The following is a 14,858-nucleotide window of genomic DNA, read 5'->3' as shown; positions in this document are numbered from 1 at the left end:
CGCCTGGGTGGCGCAGTCGGTTAAGCGTCCGACTTCAGCCAGGTCACGATCTCGCGGTCTGTGAGTTCGAGCCCCACGTCAGGCTCTGGGCTAATGGCTCAGAGCCTGGAGCCTGTTTCTGATTCTGTGTCCCCTCTCTCTCTGCCCCTCCCCCATTCATGCTCTGTCTCTCTCTGTCCTAAAAATAAATGAACGTTGGAAAAAAAAATTTTTTTAAAAATAAATAAATAAAATCTAAGGTCATTGTTCATAAAGAATAGGCCACGGCTACGTACGTATGCCAGGTAAACAGTTCTTTTTATTTCCCCCTTTGGTCTGTAAAATACACCTCGCATGACTGCCTCATTACATTTTGACACTTCATTTCTGAGAAATGGGTGGGTTGTTGGGAGGTTGCGTGCAATTCTGTACCTCTTCTTGATGCGCTGAGACATACTCCCTTCAAGTACACGCTAGCCGCCAATGTTACATTATCATTTTTGTTGTGTCGGAAAGCTTTGTGTAGGCCTTTTCTCCAAAGACCCGTTGAGACCTTATGATAAAGCATTGAAGACATTATGAAGAATAATCCCAAATTTGGTTGATTATTGAGAAAGAAGAATTTATTTTTTTTTAATTTTTTAATGTTTATTTTTGAGAGAGAAAGAGAGAGACAGAGGGCAAGTGGGGGAGGGGCAGGGAGAGAGGGAGACACAGAATCCGAAGCAGGCTCCAGGCTCCGAGCTGTCAGCACAGAGCCCGACGCGGGGCTCGCACTCATGAACCCATGAGGTCGTGACCTGAGTGAAGTCGGACCCCCAACCGACAGAGTCACCATGGCGCCCCTTCCCAAGAAAGAAGAATTTAAATACTAGAATCTGAAAGTTAAAATGGTAGCAAATAACACATCACAACAATGTTACCAGTAAAATGTCTTTCATAGGAATGTTAAGTTTCCATCAAGTTACCTAATTTGGAATACACACATGCATTTGTACTGTGCCTGTCATACTTCATTTCACCCCGGCTACTGATTTTGTTACAGAATCATTCTAGGAGTACTTCTTTGGAGTGTGTTTGGGTAGATAAATGTAACTACATCTAAAAGCAAAACCTAATGGGCTCTTCTGGATAAACAATACCATATGAAACATTACATGTGTTGGATATAACTGATCAGCAGAGTAATAATTCTAATGAGAACATTTAGTTCAGGGATTCAGAGGGAAATGTTCAAAGTAAAGCCTTGGCCATGTGATTCTGTAGTAATTTGTGAAGATGTGGAGTGTTGATTTGTCTGGTTGATAGATGGAGAAAAACAGTTTAAACCAAACCCATCATGAGATAGGTTTGCTAAAGTGAACTTGGAAAAGGCAGAAACCATTTGGATAAGGGTTACTTCAAGGATTAACTCTTTTTGAAAATGTGTTACAAACTGTGATTCAAACCAACGAGCCTTCACTGATGTCCGCATCAAACTTGCTTTGACCCTGTCATTGAATTCTGCAGTGGCTAATGCTTTGCAAGTCACGGACTTCCTGAACCTCCGTTATCCCAGATGGGGACCCAGGGACACTACTCTTCATGGTGGTGGCATTTGGGAAACGTCAGGACATTTTCTCCATTCTGTGTCCTGAAAGCAAAGACTGAATAGCTGTTTGTAATGTCTCTTTCTTTTTTCGTTCTGGCTTGCATAATTGGTCAGGGCGTGGGTAGGGGTAGGGAGAGAGGGAATGTCATATTTCAGCATTAAGTTTCTTAAAGGTACTTCCGGAATGTTGGGCTTGAGTTGGTTTTCTGACATCACTAAGTTTGCAAGGTACCAAGTGAATTAAATTGAATGCGATCTATGTGGGTATTAATTACAGTGCAGGCAATGTAGTCTTGTGACCTTTCCGCCTCGATCTGGAATAAAGCTACCTGGGCATCGCTTTCTTTCAACCTTGTGGAATCGCCGAGGCTCCCCTGACACCGTTCCTCTTCGTGTAGTTTTTTCCTGGCTGGATGTGTTCTAAGAATTAGCATTAAATTGCCTGAATAGGAGAGAAAAAACAGGCTCTGCGTTCTTATGCATGAAAATGAAGGAGGGACGCACAGATACGCACAAGTATAGTTCTGTCTTGTTACCTGATTACATCACTAGCGGTACAGAGGGTGTGGCCAAAACTTAGGATGCAGTCGTCTTTGGAAAGAAGCCATGAATAATGTAATATGCAAGCAGATCCAAGCTGTTGAGATCATATACTCTTTCTGTGGATCAGAACTTACTGGTTCTCACCTGCCTTGCAGTTGTGCTGGGAAGAGCCCCCACAAGAGGCACTTAAGCCCGTTTTTGCAGCTCTGAGCAACTTCCCTACCCTATAGAATCCAAACCCGCAACTGGAATTAGCCTTTTCCTTACAAGTTTCTCTGGAAAGATGTCTGAACATCTTTATATACGTGGAGGCGGGGGAGGGGGGGGACACCTCAGTGGCTCAGTCGGTTGAGCGTCCGACTTCCGCTCAAGTCATGATCTCCCTGCTCGTGAGTTTGAGCCCCACGTCGGGCTCTGTGCTGACAGCTCAGAGCCTGGAGCTCAGATTCTGTCTCTGCCTGTCTGCCCCTCCCCTACGTGTTCGCACGCGCTCTCTCCCTCTCTCAAATATAAAATAAAAAAATTTTTAAAAAGAGGTGTAGGTGGGAATCAAAGGCAAAAAACTCTCATCTTTAACTCACTTGTATTCATTTGTTGGGTTGCCCAACATTTAGTCACTGCTTGCTGTGTGTTCAGAAAGTCTGGTGCTGTGGTTAGGGAGCTGACACCCCAGTGCCATGAAGACAGGCCAAGAGGTGAATAGTTGAGGACCTGAGAAAAAAATGTGTACTCACTCTGGAAATAACTCAACACACGCTACCATGCTGAGTCGTTGGGGTCTGAAGCTAGGTCAAAGTGCTCTTTGACTTACCGTGGGATAACCACAGGCATGTTTGGTTTTGGGTTTCATGGTTTCCATTTTTTTTTGTTATTGTAATAGCACCTACCTCCCTGAGCGCCTGTGGTGATTACACGAGATAATGTGTGTGGAAGGGCCCAGCACAGTGACTGTCGCACACGAGCTTACCATTTAATCCCAGCTCCACTTCCCGCCCCTGGGAGGATGCATGGTGGGCACGGTTCCCATAACGGTCAGCAGCATCACGAAGGTACTGGAGGTAACCCAAAATGTTACCTTCACCTTCCATAGAGGTATTGTAAGTTTGAATCTGGAATCGTAAAATCTCTTCTAGTTTGTATTCATCACATGCTGGATTCAGAGAGAGGCAGCAGAAAGAAAGAATGGAGGGACCAGGGTTGGGGGATGGGGGGAGTGTAAGGACATGGACACATGAGAACCATGTAACAGTTGGGACTTTTCAGGCCAAAACACGGCAGCCCCGGGGGCCACGGAGCTGGAATCTATGCGATCTCAGGCCTGAATACAGATTTGTTTACCATGTTCTTAAATATGAGGCTGTACTCCCTTGAAACATTAGCAAAGACATGCTTAGGATCATAAGAAGTGGGAAGGCACCCCTGGGAGCTTCTAATTCAAACCCCTTATTTTATAGATGAACAAATGCAGGTGCAGAGAGAAGAGTTTCCCAAATTCATATCCATTTGTTCACCAAGGGCTTACGGAGTCCCTACTCTATGTCAGACATCACTCCGGAAGACAGCAACAGGCAAGGTCCTTGCTCTCATGGAGTTTACTTTAGTGGAGCACAGAGGAGATGACTGACAAAAAAGCAAATGAATGAGGGTGTTTTCATAAGAAGATTAATGAGACAAAGAAAAGTAGGCCAAGTCACTTGATAGAAAGTATGTTTGGGGGAAGGGACTATTTCTGTTGGAGGGTCACAGAAGGCCTCTCTGCGACTGTGACATTTTGGCTAACGCCTAAAAGATACAAATGAATGGCCAAGCGATAAAGTAGGGAAGAACGCTGCAGGTGGAGGGAGCAGCAAGTTCAAAGCCCATCGGGGACCAGAGTGGCTTTTGAAAGGAACAGAAGGAAGGCCAGCTGCTGACTGGAGCCGGGAGACGCATGATGAAAGTGGGAGAAAAGGCAGAGGTCTGGACCGTGGAGTTTGGGATTCTAAGGATGGTGGGAAGCTCCTGGAGAGATTTAAGCAGGGCATAGTGACATGATATAACGTACATTTTTTAAATGGCGGCTGGGTGGAGCCCGAATGATAGAGGAACCAGAGTATGAAGCAGGGAGACCAGGAGGGAGTTCCTGCAGTCACCTAGGTCACAGACAGCGGTGGTTTGGGCCAAGGAAGTGGCTGTGGAAATACCACCACTTCCTAGCTACCAACTCCAGGAAAGCTAGGAGCTGTCTCTTTCGTGTACTAGTTAATCCCAACCTTCTTAGAACAGTGCCTGGCACATAGTATGTGCTCAAAAAAAAAGCCAAAAACAAACAAAAAACCCAAGCTGAATCGCATGTGTGACTACTGACTTTCTAAAGTTAGACTGGAATCCAGGATGAGATAAATACAAGTGTAAACTATTCTCAGCTCAAGGGCTGGGTGGCTCAGCCATTGAAGCACACGACTTCTGCTCAGGTCATGATCTCACGATTCTTGAGTTGGAGCTGTCAGCACAGAGCCCGCTTTGGATTCTCTGTCCACCCCTCCCTCTCTGCCCCTCCCTTGTTGGTTCTCTCTCTCTCTCAAAATATATAAATAAACTTAAAAAGCCCCGACTATTTTCAGTTCAAAGATGCTTACCTTAGGAGAGTTTAGAAAAGTAAGCCTTTTTAGACGTTTTACTAAAAATGTGCAACAGTCTTAGCAATTGTGTGCCCGAACCTTGGTGTTAATGCATTCAGTGTGGTGTGAGGGCCGGTCTAGTAACCGGCAGGGAGCTGACCCAGCATGCTCCCCCCGTCTGAAATCTGCACTGCAAATTCGTTTTCTAGCAGTCACGCTGTTGACTTAACGTCCAGTCTGGAGATCTGGGAGGAGGAGGTGGCCCACCCTTAAACAGTTGATGCTTTTGAGCTTCTTTATAGGGAAAGGAAAAGCCCAAGGGTGATTCTCTTTTCTGCCGTCCAGCTGTTTTGCTGGGGAAGGTGATAGACGTTTCCAGCCTCACTCCTCATCCACCAACACATTTCACAACATCACACTCCCTCAGCCCTTCATTTTGCCAGGCATGGGTGTATGAGCCTTCCATGCATTAATTCGTTCAGTCCTCACCCAAACCCCATGAGATATTATGACTCCTACCCCCACTTCATAGATGAGAAAACTGAGGCAACAGAGTGGTTAAAATCACACAGTTCATGAAGATCAGGGATGGCGTTCAAACCAGGCAGTCTGACTTTAACGTAGCCGGTCAGTATTTTAATGTCTTCATTGGAAGAATGGAATAATAATATTTACCGACCACCATTCTTGCTAAGATTAAATGAACTAACACGTGTAATTACGCCTGGCCTGGAGTACGCACCGTGGAAATGTTAGCTAGGACTAGCTTTCCTGTATCATTATGATAGAAAAATTACGTTTACAACCATAATTTTAACTGGCACCCAGGATCCCATCTCTCACGTCAAATGTTGATCGAGTTGCTTTGACACCAGGACACAAGTTTGTAGAACTCATTCATTACCCCAGAGGTTCGGCAAATACGTATTGATCAACTGTTAAGTCAGGGACCGTGCTAGGCCCTGGGGATGCCGAGACAATGAGACACGGTACCCGTCCTCAAGAAGCTGACAGCCTAGCGGGCGGCCAGGCAGGTGTAATGACAAGTGATCCAGCATAATTTGCAAAATCAGAGGCGACATGTCGGGCTTTCCCAGGTGGCTTGGGTAAAAGGAATGAATGGAATGGATTAAAAAGAGGTAAGATGAACCTAGGAAGACAGAAAAGCCGTGATGGCTGGCTGCATGAGGATTTGGCACTTAGTCTGATTCAGGGTGGACAGCCAGCCTTCCTTCAGCACCTGCTTTAGGACGACTGATCAGTATGACGTCACTCACTGCGACGTGACCCGGTGTGGGAACTACACATCTTGGTGTCACCTAGACTGCTTATTTTCTTCCTTGCGTTGTGACTTCGTCTCGTGTGGGAATAAACATCCGGGAAGGCTCTAATGGCCTGTTTAAGAAATATGGAAAAGGTCGCCTTTTAGTCCAGATTGGGTGATCTCAATCACAGCCATTCAAGGAACCTAAAAGGGCTTCGTTATCTAGCGTGGCTTGAACGCTGGTGCCATTATTTTGCGGCCACTCTTTGAGTTCTAAAGGTTCGTGGTTTCGTTCTTATTGTTGCTACGGTTCATCCCTTCTCTTTGAGAGTTCCCTTCCTCCAGACCTCCCTCTGCGGTTGAACTTTGCTGTCAGCACGAGAACACATTTTTCAAGACACCTGCTTGCTTGCTCTCCTCCCTGCCTCTCCGTGAGTCATGGTTGTGGACGGAAGCGAACCACAGGCTGTGATGTCAGGGACAAAGGCTCTCAGAAAACAATCTTCCGAAGAGCCAGAGAGAGAGATTGGAGGCCAGGCCCCGGGCTGTGAAGCTGCTGGTGCAGCCGTGAACAAAGGCTTTTACTTTCTTTCCTCCGCCTCATCCTGGCTGAGAACTCATAATGTTTGTTTTAACGCTTTCCCTAGCAGATGAGCGATAAGAAATCTGTACCTGGAAGTGCACCTTTCAGGAGCAGAAAAACAAAGGGGCCCACTTTCCTGAAATGCGTTTCCTTGGGGTTTCAGGGTTTGGAAAAGGTCCTTAGTTGGACAGCCTGATCCAGACTCCATTATAACATTCACCCGACGTCCTAGCTCTGACTCAGGAAACAGCTCCCGCCCCGTGTCTTTGTTTGTGATTTTTCTATGTGTTGTGGTTGCTGGGCAATATGAAACCAAAAAAAAAATAATTGAATTTCTGCGTGGGAGGAAAAGTTTAATGCTGCTTTGATCTACGATTCAAGCGACAAATCCACTTGTACAGGATTCAGTTGCACAGTTTTTTCTAGGGTTCACTGATGTTGAAGCCTGCGAGCCCAGGAGAGGGTGTGGGATTTGGGAAATATTTTGGCAAGAGGTCCATGAAGCCGAGAGGGGAGGGTTGATAGAGATCAGTCTGCTAGGCTGCCTGGAAGGCAGAACAACGTGTAACAAGGTGGTTCGTGAACAGGAAGGCCAGCTGTAGGTGTCCAGGAGCCGAGGACATAAGAAAAGTGGAGAAAAAGTGAGAGTGAGGAGATGAAAAGGGGGGATGAGAATAGCACAAAGAGGAAGGGATACCCTCAGCGGGAGCAGCTCCTAAGGGAGCAGTGTTGAGAAATGTTTGAGATCTTTCTGCCAAGAAAACGGAAGGTATAATTGGTGCTTTCTGGCGTAGGGGAATTGTCTGCTCTCAACGTTTGCCCACCTGTATGCTCCTCGGTCACATTTGGGTCATCGTTACTACCTTTTTCATTGGCGAAAGTCACTCTGAGCTTACGTATAGCAGTTGCATGCTTATCAGATCATGAGTTCTCATCCCAGGTCAGTGCTCCAGCCTGCGGGCTCAGTGAAGTCTCCGGAAGCGAGGACATCAAGTCCAAACGCAGCATTGTGAGGATTTAGCAATAATCGCTAAATTATTGCTTTAGCAATTTTTTAATTATTTATTAATTTATTATTAATAAATTTAGTCCAAACGCAGCATTGTGAGGATTTAGCAATAATCGCTGCAAAATCCTGTGAGTAGGAGCCCCACAGCGCACCTGCTGTGATTAATTTTTATAACTTCACCCGGAGACCCAGAGATTGGCGAGGTTGTTTGGTTTTTGTTTTTGTTTTTTTTTGTATGAGATTTTGTTTTAGGACCCTTTTCAGACTTATGATATTTCTTAATGATTTAATTCTGATGTAGGAATAATGGGTCTTTTCATTTCGCTGCACATTTAATTTTATTTAATCTTTTTAAAAAAATTTTTTTAACGTTTATTTATTTTTGAGACAGAGAGAGACAGAGCATGAATGGGGGAGGGGCAGAGAGAGAGGGAGACACAGAATCGGAAGCAGGCTCCAGGCTCTGAGCCGTCAGCCCAGAGCCCGACGCGGGGCTCGAACTCACGGACCGCGAGATCGTGACCTGAGCCGAAGTCGGACGCTTAACCGACTGAGCCACCCAGGCGCCCCAAATCTTTTAATTTTTTTAATGTTTATTTTTGAAGGAGAGAGACAGTGTGAGTGGGGGAGGGGCAGAAGAGAGGGAAACAAAGACTCTGAAGCAGGCTCCAGTCTCTGAGCTGTCAGCACAGAGCCCGACGCGGGGCTCGAACTCATGAGCTGTGAGATCATGACCTGAGCCGACATCAGACGTTCAAGCGACTGAGCCACCCGGGCACCCCTTCACTGTACATTGGAAACCAGAAGATATCTTCAAGATAATCTCATCTGTGTTTACGTTTTTAAGTTGTGCATAACAAATCATCCCGAGGCTTCAAGGTGCAGAAGGACTTCTGTTCATGAGCTCACAATTCTGTGGGATGGCCATGTGGGCTGCACTCAGTCGGGTGGCTCTCCTGGTCTCGCCTGGACTCTCCCACCGGGCTCAGCTACATCTGGATGGGCTAAGGTGGCTTCTTCACTCACAGGTCTGGCAGGGGGCCATGCCGGTCCGCTCATGTTCTCATTCTCCCAGAGGCCAGCCCGGGCTTCCTTTTGCACCAGAATCAAGATTCTGAGAGGCAGAGAGAAGGCAGAGGCTGTGAGGCTTCCTGAGGCCTGGGCTCAGAAGTCCGACCATACCTCTTAATTACTTTCAGTTGCTCTAAGCCCAAGGCCAGCCTAGATCCAAGGGACAGGAGTGACAAAGTCACATGGCAAAGAAAGAGGTTTGGGGAAGTGAGGAGTTGTGCAGACCTGTTTTGTAACAGTCTGCCTCATCATCCAACCTCCTTTCACAAATGAGGGAAATAAAGCCAGGAAAGTTAAATATTTGGCCAAGATCACCCAGCTCGAACCTGACCCTGGTCCAGTGCTCTCTGAACTCTCTGAGCAGACAAGGGGTGCAGGGCCAAGAATGGAACATAAAGAGATAGCTGTCATTCACGGAGCACATGCTAAATGTTAGTAGGAAGTGAGCCGCGAAGGTGAGTACAAAAGTCTGCTCAGGGTAAAGATGAGCAAGGAAAAAATGAGTTGGAAAGGTCAGCAGGGGCACAGTGGGAGAAGGGAGACGAGATTCATGACGTCAGGAGGAACCTCAGGGGACAGACTCGTTCTGCGGGTGCTCGAATGGCATCACAGCAGCACGGGGACGACGACGAAGATTTGTGGGGATGAGGAAGGAACATTGTGAGTTGGAGCAGAGGGCTGGGATTGTGGCTCGGCAAGAAAAAACCTGATTTAGTGGAGTCAAGTTCAGCAGCCTGGGGGTAGAACAGATTACAAGTGTAGGCACCCGTCCCTCCTGATATGTTGAGTCAGGCCGGACTGACGAAGCCAGCAAGGTGTGTGTAATTTATCTGTGTGCCTGTCGTCTGGAAGCCTCAAGGGTCTGCTCGTTGGCGTAGATTGCATGGCCTGCCCCACATGGCTGCCTGAGTATGTGACAAGCCCGCATAGAGGAGGAAGAGCCGGGGCAGCCTGCCTGGCTATGAACTTGGTTGAATTCCATCTGCAAGCGAATGTTCTCTCTCCCGGACTGAGGCCAGCTGAGACTTAAAATACTGTCCTTTTAAGGTTGACATGTCTTCAGGTTAAGGTTATTTGTTTTTTCTGCTGGTGTTGAGCTTTGATATATATTTTTTTAAGTAAATAGATCAGTCTAAACCACTGCTTTTACCGTTGTGTTCTTTGTGATAGAAACAGCTCAGTCAGCCATTATGAAGGTACTGACTATACTTTATAGGACGTAGGACTCTTTGGTGTAAAACATTAAGGAGTTGAGTTATAGGTACCTAGAGAGTTTAGACTTGTATGTCATTCACAGCTTCCCTTCCTGGGTTTTCTTCACTTCAAAGGCCAGGACTATTTATGTTTTACTTCCTTTAATAATTGGTAAATGCAATACCTTTTTTTTCTTTTTTTTTTTTTTTTACTCCCTGACCCTTGGGTTTTCTGGCTCTTGGCTGTACGTATTTACCCACTTTCCTGACAGCTTTGGAATATCTCTGCTTTAAAAGCCACTGCATTTCTTTTTTTTTTTTAAGTTTATTTATTTAAAAAAAATTTTTTTTAACATTTATTCATTCTTGAGAGACAGAGAGACAGAGCATGAGTGTGGGAGGCGCAGAGTGAGAGAGGGAGACACAGAATGTGAAGCAGGCTCCAGGCTCTGAGCAGTCAGCACAGAACCCGACACGGGACTCGCACTCACAAACCGTGAGACCATGACCTGAGGCAAAGTCAGACCCTTAACCGACTGAGCCACCCAGGCTCCCCTTATTTATTTATTTTAAAGTAATTTCTACACCCAAGGTGGGGCTCGAACTCACAACCCCGAGATCAAGAGTTGCACGCTCTAGTGAATGAGCCAGCCAGGTGCCCCAGAAGCCACTGAGTGTCTTTGAAATCATGCCCTTTTATGTATCTGCATGTACTACTGTCTGCATTTCATTTCTCATTGCCTACAGGAGACAAATATTAGCCTAAGCATATCCACAGATTATGTTTTTCCTTCCCTAAACCTAATCAGAATGAAAGTCAGAAACCTGGGGGGAATAATTAGAGTAAATAAGAAAAGTAACGAGTCTGTGTTTTATTAAACGTGCCTCATTCCGGTGAAAAACCCTGAGGCATTGTCATAATTTGATAAAATGTACAATTGCCAAAACACAAAATGTCATTAGTAAGCAGACATGTGGGAATGTAATCAAACCTCCCTACTCATCAAAGAAATGTAGCATTTTTTTTTTTTTTAAGCAAAGGAAACAAAATTCCTTAAAAATAGCTGGAGCACCCAGGTGGCTCAATTGGTTAAGCATTCGACTCTTGATCTTGGCTCAGGTCATAATGTCACCATTCGTGAGTTTGAGCCCCAAGTAGGCTTGTCAGCATGGAGCCTACCTGGGATTCTCTCTCTTTCTCTCTCTCTCTCCCTTCGCTCTCTGCCCCTCCTCCGCTCACATGTGCTCTGTCTCTCTCTTTCCTTCTCTCTCAAAATAAATACACGTTTTATTTTTTTTTTAATTTTTTTTCAACGTTTTTTATTTATTTTTGGGACAGAGAGAGACAGAGCATGAACGGGGGAGGGGCAGAGAGAGAGGGAGACACAGAATCGGAAACAGGCTCCAGGCTCCGAGCCATCAGCCCAGAACCTCACGCGGGGCTCGAACTCACGGACCGCGAGATCGTGACCTGGCTGAAGTCGGACGCTTAACCAACTGCGCCACCCAGGTGCCCCTAAATACACGTTTTAAAAAGAAAGAAAAATAGTGGCCCGCAATTACAAGCATGGTACCTTGAAAGTATTAAATTCAGAACATAAAAATACTCAAAATAATAGCATGTAGTATTCTGTAGATATCCAGTTACCATCTTGTACATCACTGGTGTGAATAATATGCTGCAGCCCTTGTGAGAAGCATTTTGGGAGGGTGTATAAAGAATCAAAAAAAAAATGTGATTGACTCTTGGACGCGATAATTCAATGTCTGTTAAAGGCACTGCAAAAGTTGAAAATTCACAATGGTGTTCCCCACAGCGGTATTTGTAAGGGAAAATCGTCATGTTCTTCACCAGAGGAATAGTAAATAAATTCTAGAAATCATGCTAGCTTGGATATTATGCAAATATTTAATGATTGCTCCAAAGAGGAGTAATGGTAAAGGTGTTCAATATATAATGTTGTTTTTTTGAAGATTACGTATGCCCCATCTCTGTGAATGGCATCATCTGTGCACCTGTGTGAATCAGAAATTGAGGCATCTTCCTTGACATGTCTCTGACTCCTAGCTCTCCAGAGTTACTTCATCACTCGGTGGGCACTTGGAGGTAAATTTTACCCACAAAGTAGCTCTGAACACGTTCTACTTTTCTTCTGCTTCACCACCATCATCCTGGTCTAAGAAAACACCTCTCTCTCCTGGCCCCTGCAAGTACCCTGACTACTCTCCTCTTCTCCACTGGAATCTTCTCCCCACCTATAGCTGGGATGTTTTTTCTTTAGTTTTTTTTCTTTAATTATTTCTATTAGTTATTTTTCTTTAATTATTTCTTTAATTATTTTAAACAAATTAATTTTCTTTAATTATTGAGGTATACTTGATGTATAGCATTATATTACTTTCAGGTGTGCAACATAATGATTTTCATATTTGTAGACACTGCAAAATGATCACCTCAGTAACATCTATCACCACACATAGCTACAACTTGTTTTCTTGTGCTGATGACTTTTAAGATCTACTCTCTCTCTTAGCAACTTTCAAATAGGTACTACTCTGTTATTGACTATGGTTGTTGTGCTGTACATGACGTCCCCAGGATTTATTTATTCTGGAACTGGAACTTGGTTTTGACTCCCTTCACCCATTTCTCCACGCGCCCCACCCCCCCCCCCATCCCTCACCTCTGGCAGCCACCAATCTGTTCTCTGTGTCTATGAGGTTGGTTTGTTGTTGTTGTTTAAATTCCACATGTAAGTGAGATCGTCTGGTATCTGTTTTTCTCTGACTTATTTCACTTAGCATAACGCCCTCAGGTTCTATTCACGTTGTGGCAAATGGCAAGACTTCATTCTTTTTTATGGCTGAACGGTATTCCGTTGTGTGTGTATAATTGTGTATGTATTGTATTGTACATATATATTATACATATATAGTTTCATATTACATATAAAATTGTATTTGTGTCATTTTGTTTTTGCATACAATTACAATTCCAGAGGCGCATGTACTTTTTGAGTTAGTGTTTTCATTTTCTTTGGATAAATACGCAGAAGTGGAATTGTGGGTCATATGTGGTAGTTCTCTTTTTAATTTTTTGAGGAAGCTCCATACTGTTTTCCACAGCGGCCGCACAAATTACATTCCCACCAACAGTGCGTGGGTATCCCCTTTTTCCACATCCTCACCAACACTTGTTATTTCTTGTCTTTTTGGTACTCGCCATTCTGCCTGGTGTGAGGCGAGAACTCATTGTGGTTTTGATTTGCGTTTCCCAAGTGATTAGTAATGTTGAGCATCTTTTCATGTGCCCTCAGGCCGTCTGTATTCCTTCTTTGGAAAGATGTCTATTCAGCTCCTCTGTCCATTTCTTAATCAGATCGTTTGGTCTTTTTGCTACCAACTTATATGTGTTCTTTATGTATTTTGGTAATGAACCCCTTATCAGATATATGATTTGCAAACAGTTTCTCCCTTTCCATAGGTTGCCTTTTCATTTTGCTGATGATTTCCTTTGTTGTGCAGAAGCTTTTTCGCTCAGGGTGATCTTTGGAAAATGCGAACCTCGTGTGCCATGCCACTGCCAAGTCAATAATGCATTCTTGCTGCTGCAGGACTAAATGCCAGGCTGCTCACCCCATGCTCACGCTGCGTGATCTAGCAGCCGCCTCTCGGCTCTGCCCTACGGCTAGTAGGTCCGTCGTCTCCACGTCCACACTGCAGCCAGGCTGGCCTCATTTCAGCTCCTTGCTTCTTTCCTTGGGGGCACTTGGTCTATGGCTGCGCCTCCTCTGCCTGGAAAGCTCTGTGCCAGAACCACCTGCCCGCTACCCCTTCATCCTTCAACCTTCAGGCCATGTGTCATCTTCGCAGGAGAATCTTTGCTCCCGCCTCAGACGAGGCTCCTTGTTTCATGTTCTCCTAGAACCTGTTTACTTTTCTACTGTTTGCCCCCAAAGGGTGTAAATTCCGTGAGGGCGAGGACTTGACTTGTTTACTGCTCTTTATCCAGAGTTTCAAACGTGTGTTGAATGAATAAATCCTACTCACCACTCTTTGTTACTTTACATCTCTGTTGTTATCGGGCTCAAGTCTGCCTCTTATTGGATGGAGAGTTCCATGGGGTAGGAACCGTGTCTGCTCTCTTCAGCATCATATCCCTGCATTGTGCCATAGGAGGCCTTCCACACATGAATATTCAGTAAATTTTGTCACAGCCATGTGAAAAATCACGCCAGATGGGTAATAGTGTTTGTGTTAGGTTTGTGAAAACAACTGATTTTTTTCCCCTCTGTCTGCAAGAAAAATTATAATGGAAAAAAACACAACAATATAAATAAAAATTCAGACAGAAAGAAAGAATAGGTTCATATATTACATTTACTGAATACACATAATAAAAAAAGCTAAAGATAGAAACGATATCTATAATTATTCTGCACTAAGAGATCAGATGTTTTGTTTTTTCCCCCACTATGTCCACATGGGTGCAGCATTTTACGTAGCTCATAGTCGACGAAACGTGCATTTTGTTTTTCTTGCTTCATTCTATGTCACGTGCATTTCCCCAGGATTCTGTATTGCTTTTGCATACTTATTTTTAGAAACTGCATAAAGGGGGCGCCTGGACAGCTCAGTTGGTTGAGCGTCCAACTTCGCTCGGTCACGATCTCACTGTTCACGAGTTCAAGCCCCGCATCCAGCTCTGCGCTGACAGTGGAGCATGTTTGAGATGCTCTCTCCCTTTCTCTCTGCCCGCCCCCCTCTCAGAATCAAATCAACGTTAAAACAACAACAACAACAACAACAACCAGAAACTACAGAAAGTTCAGTTAAATTAATGTACAGGGAAGGGGGCTATTTCTTCGAGACATAGTTCCTAGAGTAGAGTTCACGCCATATGAGCATTCCCGCAGAGATACGGATTGCGGACTTCATTGGCCAGAAGCTGAAGAAGAAACAGGCAGCGATGGATGTGAGTGCACGTGTAGAATGAGCGCTTGAGGTGAAATTGAGCGAAGTGTG

General features: G+C 44.9%; 1 protein-coding gene across 5 annotated transcripts in view; it reads left to right on the top strand.

Moving 5' to 3' along the window:
- The window catches only part of EXPH5 (exophilin 5), an 83,127-nt gene that overhangs the window by 30,483 nt on the left and 37,786 nt on the right, over positions 1-14,858 (top strand). The window contains exon 1 of one of the 5 annotated variants that reach the window (XM_045038257.1): positions 8,344-9,095. The exons of the other annotated variants lie outside the window; for them this stretch is intronic. Within the exon in view, the coding sequence (XP_044894192.1) occupies positions 9,070-9,095 (26 nt within the window). The 5' untranslated portion in view covers positions 8,344-9,069. Of the gene's footprint in view, positions 1-8,343; positions 9,096-14,858 lie in introns of those variants that run through there. 5 annotated transcript variants of the gene reach the window in all.

Source organism: Felis catus, chromosome D1, assembly GCF_018350175.1.
Source record: "Felis catus isolate Fca126 chromosome D1, F.catus_Fca126_mat1.0, whole genome shotgun sequence".
In the NCBI taxonomy this organism is placed as follows: domain Eukaryota; kingdom Metazoa; phylum Chordata; class Mammalia; order Carnivora; family Felidae; genus Felis; species Felis catus.
Note: the sequence above shows the minus strand (reverse complement) of the source record. Positions and strands in the feature narration are given on the sequence as shown.